Below are 7375 nucleotides of genomic sequence, written 5' to 3'. Positions count from 1 at the left end.
AGGAGACAGGCAGGAATGTGCAGGTCAGTCCCACAAATCCATCAGAACCAGTGGAGAGACAGACTAGATATGTGCCCTGAATCTCAAGTATCAACACTGAATGTGAAAATATGAAACAATTAGAGTCAAAAGAAGCCTTAGAACTCATTTCTTAGTTTCTTCTAATTAAAAAGACAAGTAAATTATATTAATGGCCAAGTTTATCATTATGGTTCTCTTTTCCCTCTAGACCAGTGGTCCTCAACCAGGGGTGGTTTTGCCCTCCTGGGGACACTTAGCAATGACTGGAGACATTTCGATTGTCAGCCTGGTTAGAGAGGTTCCTGGCACCCAGTGGGCAGAGGCCAGGGATGCAGCTAAATATCCTACGGTGCACAGGGCAACCCCCATGACAATGAAAAAGCCAGTCCAAAATGTACACAATACCAAGGTCGAGAAACCCTGATTTATGCACAAAAAGTTATTTTCAAAAAACTAAAGACATGGCATTATTACTCCAGGAAGAAATCATATCCACAAATCACATTTTATTAGCTGTCCAATGCCACCTTCCATTCATGTCCTGTGTTTTAATTAAATTTTACGAATACCTATACAAATCAATACAATGCATTTTTTTTTACACTCCAACAGCTTGAATGTTCTTGAAGCCTTTAAAAAATGAATTGACTGTGGGCAAACAGAAAATAAGTAATCAGAGCGATAATTAGCTCATGCATCTGGTACTGGCTAGTAAATAAATAATTTTCTCATGAATGTAGAAACCACTCAATGTTAACTATATTTATTTTTTTTTAATAGTTGGAGACTTTAATGAAATGCAATTTTCAGAAGCATCTTGGTGACTGAGTAGAACTACTTAATTTAAAAAATAATCAAGTTACTTCCCCCTAGACTGGGGTGGGTGAACATGTAGCAAAATCTTCCGTCCCACTAGACCCCGGCAGATGGAGTGATCTTTCACAAAATTCATTTTTCTGCGATTCTTCTCATGAAAGCCAGAAGCCAGGAAGAGCACCCTGCTTTGAAAAAAGATTGTTTGATTCATACAGTACACTTTGGTTTATTTAAACAGGTAAGAAAGTGGTCCCTGGTTCTTCTGAGGAACAAATGTGTTTTCTGACTTTTGAATAAATCAAGATACCACCAGTCTGAATGAGTTTCTTTTTCTGTTAAGGTAAAAAGTATATTTCTCTTTCCGTCCAGTGTTGAGTTTTCAGTTGCTCTTCTTCGGAAATACTCTTCGGGTAAAATATATCTATGTCTCAATCCATCAGTGGCCCCAAACCGTGCCGGCCTCGATGAAGGTTTGGCATAACCTTGATGAAGGTTTGGTAAAATATATCTATGTCTCAATCCATCAGTGGCCCCAAACCTTGATGAAGGTTTGGCATTCGGTGCTTGACAGGGTCAGCATTTGGCATGTCCTCGGATATGAGTATCGATCTGATGCTCTGAATTGAAAGTTCTCATACTGCATCTGAAAGTATCGTCTTAAAAAATATAAAAGTGTATGCTAACTTGTGCTCTCTTAGTAAGGCTTGCAAATTGGTCATTAAATAAGCAAAATACAACTCATAAGCAAAAAAAAGTGCATTTTTAAATAAAATTAACAAATAGAGATGGTTAAAACTACAACCAGAAGACGAGCAGATTATTTTTGGTTAATCTATAGGGCAGATTACACAATAGTTATGGTTTCTTTTCTGTTTGAGTCCATTTGGTTTTGCTTAATATACTCACAAGGATTGTAATGAGGGTATCTTTGAATTTCACATGGTCTCCTCACCTGCCATCTGATATTTTAGCATTCCTAGACACAAGAGTCCTACTGAAATAATCATTCATATGGGGTGATATATGCTAGCCTTTCATGTAATGAGCCTTCTATAAAACTGATCTTAATTAAGATTTCAGTGAGCATAAAAAACAATAGATTCACTTTGCTGCAAACACAATCAAAACAACCCTTATAAGCTATCAGGCTTATAATCTCACAATCATTCTGCCTTTGTCAGACACTGCATGGATGCATTTGGGCTACTTTTGCAGGCAAAAGTGGGAGATTTCAATTCCTGTTGCATAAAAGCCAAATAGGCAGAAATTGGAAGCTCTGTCTCCCTCCTCTCTTACTAATCAGTCAAATTCTTTTTTTTTTTTTTTTAATCTTTTATGGAAATCTTTTCCTTATTGCAGCCACTTGTCTGGTAATTGCAAAAGGAAAAAAAAAATGAAACATCTCCCCAAATCTATCCCTGGGAGTTCATGTTTTTTTGCTGCTTGTCTTCTGTTTCTGTTTGCGAAGGTGAGCCTCTATCTCATGCCTGAAGACCAGCATCCCCAGCTGCCCGTGGGAGGCCTCGTTCATGGCCTTGGACTGCATGCACATCTTGTACTGCTCGGGGGTCAGCTCGTCCACACAGCGCTTCTCGTGCCAGAGGTGGAAGAGTCCTCGCACAGGTGTCCGCACCACTATGAGATTGCTGTGCAGATACTTGCGGTAGAGATGCACGTCCTCTCCACCCCAGCCTTTGATGTCCAAATCAAACCCACCTGTCAGGAGAGAACACACTGCTGAATCAAGCTGTGCTCGCATCTCCTGATCTATGTTTGCTTTCTTTCCTGAGCTGCACTAGCACAGAACTTTGCACGAAGAGAAGACGTGTTTAAGGGAGATGTGTTTCACCACCACTCCTAATTACGTGTGTCTATCCGGGTCTGAGAACTCAGAGTTCTCGAACAGAGAACTTTGTGGTAGCCAGCACTAACTCCTGGAGATAACTAGGCTGCAAACAGAATCCCCAGCATTTGCCTGCTTTCAAGAACTATCAGCAATGCTAACGATCAGCCCTAGCCTGAGACTAAAAGCTACAACAGCATCCCAACTTTTCAACCTTAAACCTCCGAATGAAAATTCATGTGTTTCAATATAAATGTGACCTCCCCCTGCCATTTCAAATGGAATAAACAAGAGGCATGCAGAAGGAGAGAGTAAAACAGGATCTTAGTGTGAAAAAAAATCACATCCCATAAAAGCATTCTTCCTTTCAGAGACTAAAGTGGTCCTGAAAAGCTGTGAGTCTACCACAGGCTGGTGAAATGAGTTATGTTAAGGGACTGGCCTCATAGTCAGTTCTGAAGTTTTGCTCAGAAAACCTTGTTTCACTTTATCATGGACTCCTTCACAAAGTGAGTAATGGTTGCCTTAACTCTCGTCTTTGTAAATTGAGATGCACACACCTCTCAATGTCTTTTCTTAACCTAAAGCCCAAAGAAAACCTGGCCTTTTTTTTTTTGGTCATCATTCCTTTCTCACCTAGAAGATTTGTCCAAACCTTACAAGAAACAGTGAAATGACTCTCAACATTTTTTTTCAGAGTCTTTATGTAGTTCCTTCGTCCCCTGAAGCTCCCAAGCTGCACTGCTCTGATGGAAGTTATTGCTGGGACCGGAAGTGGGAGCTCACAGAGGGAAAACTACACACCCCCAACCCCTGGGCTATGTATACAGAGTGACCTGTGGCCCCCTTGTGTAGGCAAAGAAAGTTGTACCATTCTGAGTCAAGGGTCTGAAATTTGAGTCTTGGTTCTCATCCAAGCTGCCGTTTTACCTCTCTTGAGCTTTGATTTCTTTATCCAGAAATGAAGGAGGTGTCATAACCGAATGAGACAACAGTGTAAGGGGCAGTGCGTGGTTAGCTATAACGAGTTTATTATTCCCATCGGTATCATTACAACTTATTAAATAGAAGGTGCTCAAGTAAGATGCTTGCAGGTAAATATAAGATTGCAAAGAATGACTGGGGTATAGATGTGACCCAAAGGTTCGTTCTAATGTTATGGCAATGGCTTACTGAGGAAGAGCACCTTTCCCAGCTTACCATTCCCACGTTTTTCAATTACAGCTGTGCCCTATCTTTAGAAAAAAAACAATATACTATAAACCCAAATTAGATAAACATCCATCATCACAAAATAATCTTTTCTTGTACACAGAGCAAGGAAACAGTTTCTTGAAATGGAAGTCTCCTTTAAAAAGTTTAAGAAAATATGTCATTTTGGGAGATCTGATTTGCACATAATCATTTAGGATTATCTCTTAGAGGAATCAAAGAACACTCGTGGTTCACTGCTCTGTATCTGAGGGCACCCGCCACTCACATCAACATCCTGAGTGCTCTGCTGCTTCTTACTGGACCTAACTTCAAGTTGTTCCTTCCCCGTGATTTCTGTGAGGGTTCTGTAGTCTCTGTAGACCAGAGGTCCCCAACATCCAGGCCACGGACAGGTACGGGTCCATGGCCTATTAGGAACCAGGCTGCACAGCAGGAGGTGAGTGGAAAGCGAGCAAGTGAAGCTTCATTTGTATTTGCAGCCGCTCCCTAGCACTAGCATCACCGCCTCAGCTCCACCTCAGATCATCAGGCATTAGATTCTCATAGGAGCACCAGTCCCTGGTGCCAAAAAGGTTGGGGACCGCTGCTGTAGACCACCTCACCCCTGGACAAAAACCTGGGGCTGCTCAGATAGACTCACTGATCTTAAAAAGAGAAGCTTTAGGCCTTGGGCCAGAGGGAGAGTCGATCCAGAGAGGATATGATGAGCAGATTCTGGGAGACCCACAGGGAGCTGGTGGGAATGGGAATCTCTGTGCCGTGTGAGGCAGGGCCTCCCTGACTCCACCTTGGCTCAGGGTCCGCCCCAAACCCCGAACCCTGAGCCCCAGGTCAGGGTTTCTGATCTGTTCATTCATTCGCTAGCCATGTAGAATTCACAGTTCTACTCCCTTCAGACGCCCACGAATAAGCAGCACCATAAGAAGTGGTATGGAATTTCCAAGGGGTCAGGCGACTCTGTTCTCACCCTGACCATGTCCCTCACCTGCTGTGAGGTCCCTCTGCCTCTGAAGCCTCAGCCTCTTCAACTGCAACCAGTGGACTATTCCTCTCTGTGCACTGAGAGCCTGTGTGTACATATATGTGTGCATGCGTGCGTGCATGTGTGTGCGTGTGTCTGCGACAGCAACTGTATACTTAGAGCTTGAAGTGACATCTGGAATTCTCAGAGTTTTAGCAGAGAGAAATTTAAATCTTCTCTGGTACATGATTTTCCAAAATTCCCCTTATTTTGTTGCCCTTATTTTTTAATGGATCCCCCTATTGTGGAAGCCCATGATGTTCGAAACGAGAGGGTGCAGGAGCCTGACCAGGTGAGAAGGCAGCCTTGGAGGATTTGCGTAGAAGCTGCCTTTATGCTGCTGTTTTCCCTCACACTGTGCACGAATGAGAGGTGCTGGTGGAGATTACAGGGGCTGAAGTGCCGCACACTCCAAAGCCCCCTCTTGGTCCAGCCCCAAGTCCATGACAAGAGAAACATCTTTTTCTTGGGAAGTGGCACCACCTTTGCCACCAGACTCCTTGGAACCTGACCCGATTCCTGCATGGCCACTCACTGGCCTCTGGGTGGCAGTAAAGATGTGGATTTGTCGCAAGTCCACGTGTCTTACCTATATTTATGAAGTCTGACCGATACTGACATGTCATCCCAAATCCAAAGTCTCTCCAAAATCCTGTTTCCTTCTTTATGACCTGCAGGGAAAGCACTGTCATTTGAAGAGGAAGGACAGAGTGGATAACAACAAATAGAGAGTATTCACAGCCTCGCCTGAGCAATGTTGAATAGGGAGCCCATCCCAGCACTGATCAAGAGTCACAATCCTGTGTGGGAAATGCAGGTGAATTCGAGTCCTTTCAGATGGTTAGAAATAGTCAACTCACCCGTCCCAAAATGGGCCCTTGTGATTTTTGGCACTTCTGACTGGAATGTTTCTAGGGTGTAGGTATGAAAACACACACATACACACACACACAGACACACTGGAGAGCAAGTTTTTGAGCAGTGCCATGGAAAAGCCACCTACGTGTCTGGCCCAACACCAGTGCCAGCGAGAATTGGAGGCCTCGGCCCCTCGCACAGGCCTGGGCAAGGAGCCAGCAAAGGGCTCAGGAAGTTGAGAAAAGGGATAGAGAACAACTCAGAATTCAGCTGCCCTGGCAGAGCACACAAACAGGACTCCCTCAGGGAATAAAAGGAAAACCTGAAACTTCAGCCTGTGACTCTGGCTCTGCTGACTCTCGCTTGCTGAGGAAAAGGGTACTAAGAGTCCAGGTTGCGAAGAAAGACTCTGTCCATTCATCTTGAAGCTCTTTTAAAACCAAACTGTTCCAAAAAGCATCTTCAGTGCTGCCAGGCTGCAGGGCTGCCGAGAGGCCATCCAAGCAGTGACTGTCTTTAAAAAGCAAAACCTGGCCCTGCTCAATCTTTTCCTTTGCAAGTAAATTTCCAATATACTGGCCGAAGCAGAAAGACTTTAAAAAAAACCTGCTTATATGTTTTTGGCTGAGGTAATTCTGGGAATGGTTTTGGGACCTATTTTAATAGTTCTTTTTCATGATTCATTCTTGTCGTTTACATAGGTGCTTTGATGAAAGGAAGGAGGGGAGGCTGCAGCAGGTCCCCGTCCACTCGGAGTTTTGCATTTCCTGTCTGGGACATCTGGCGCTGTTCACTGCTAATTAAAAAGAGTTTCTGTGGGCAGGAGCACCAGCGTCTTGTCCCAGCTTGACCACTGGCTAGCTTTTTTGCCTCAGGCAGGTCCCTGACTTCTCCAAGCTTCCATTTCCTTTCCAATAAATGTGGAAGTTTTGCTAAATTATCCTTAAGCTCTCTTCCAGCTCTAACATCCAAATATTTATCCTATTACTTCTATTCCCCCTCTCCGAAGTTTCCCTTTATCTATACCATTGGCTAAATTATACTCGACAAATGGCTTGCAGCCTGGTTGATGAACTTAAAAACTCTTTTTCTCTGTAACCTATGCAACCATCTTATTTTCACTATAACCTACATCTGAATGCCGCTCGCACTACTGTGAGCACGCATCGGGACTGCCTAAGGAAAATAAAGACCAAAAGAGGTTTAGTCAGTTGGTGCGGTCCCCAACACATGCTCTCCAATTCTTCAGAACAAAGGCCTGTTAGGCAGTATCTGCCAAGCGACAAGACAATTTCATTATTGTCAACTGGAAAGATTTTTCAGGGCAGGAAAGTCTGGAAAAATCTCCAAACTGAGTCATTTTTAAAAATGGTTTCTGTTTCATCCCTGTCATACCAGGTACACTGTTTCCGTTGCAGCCAATGGCTTAGTATCCTTTCTGTTGGCCAGGACACAGAGAAGTCCTCTGAGCTTCTGGGTAAAATGATAAGTGTCAGTATCCAAAACTTCAAATATTTGGCTGAGGTATATGTGGAATCTAAAAGAGAAAGCTCCAAACAGGAAAAAACAATGGGTCAGGGCTTGGGAAGAAAGACAAGGGG

General features: G+C 43.5%; 1 protein-coding gene across 1 annotated transcript in view; it reads right to left on the bottom strand.

Annotated features, from left to right (window-relative positions):
• Window positions 1-748: 748 nt before the first annotated feature.
• The window catches only part of CSGALNACT1 (chondroitin sulfate N-acetylgalactosaminyltransferase 1), a 157201-nt gene continuing 150574 nt past the window's right edge, over window positions 749-7375 (bottom strand). Inside the window, exons 8-9 of the mRNA XM_011373077.2 lie at window positions 5506-5587; window positions 749-2553 (exon numbers count right to left, since the gene is read on the bottom strand). Of these exons, the coding sequence (XP_011371379.1) occupies window positions 2264-2553; window positions 5506-5587 (372 nt within the window). The 3' untranslated portion in view covers window positions 749-2263. The remainder of the gene's footprint in view (window positions 2554-5505; window positions 5588-7375) is intronic.

This window comes from Pteropus vampyrus, unplaced genomic scaffold (assembly GCF_000151845.1).
Source record: "Pteropus vampyrus isolate Shadow unplaced genomic scaffold, Pvam_2.0 Scaffold8, whole genome shotgun sequence".
NCBI classification, from domain to species: domain Eukaryota; kingdom Metazoa; phylum Chordata; class Mammalia; order Chiroptera; family Pteropodidae; genus Pteropus; species Pteropus vampyrus.
The sequence above is the reverse complement of the archived record's forward strand: the minus strand, read 5'-3'. Positions and strand labels throughout refer to the sequence as shown.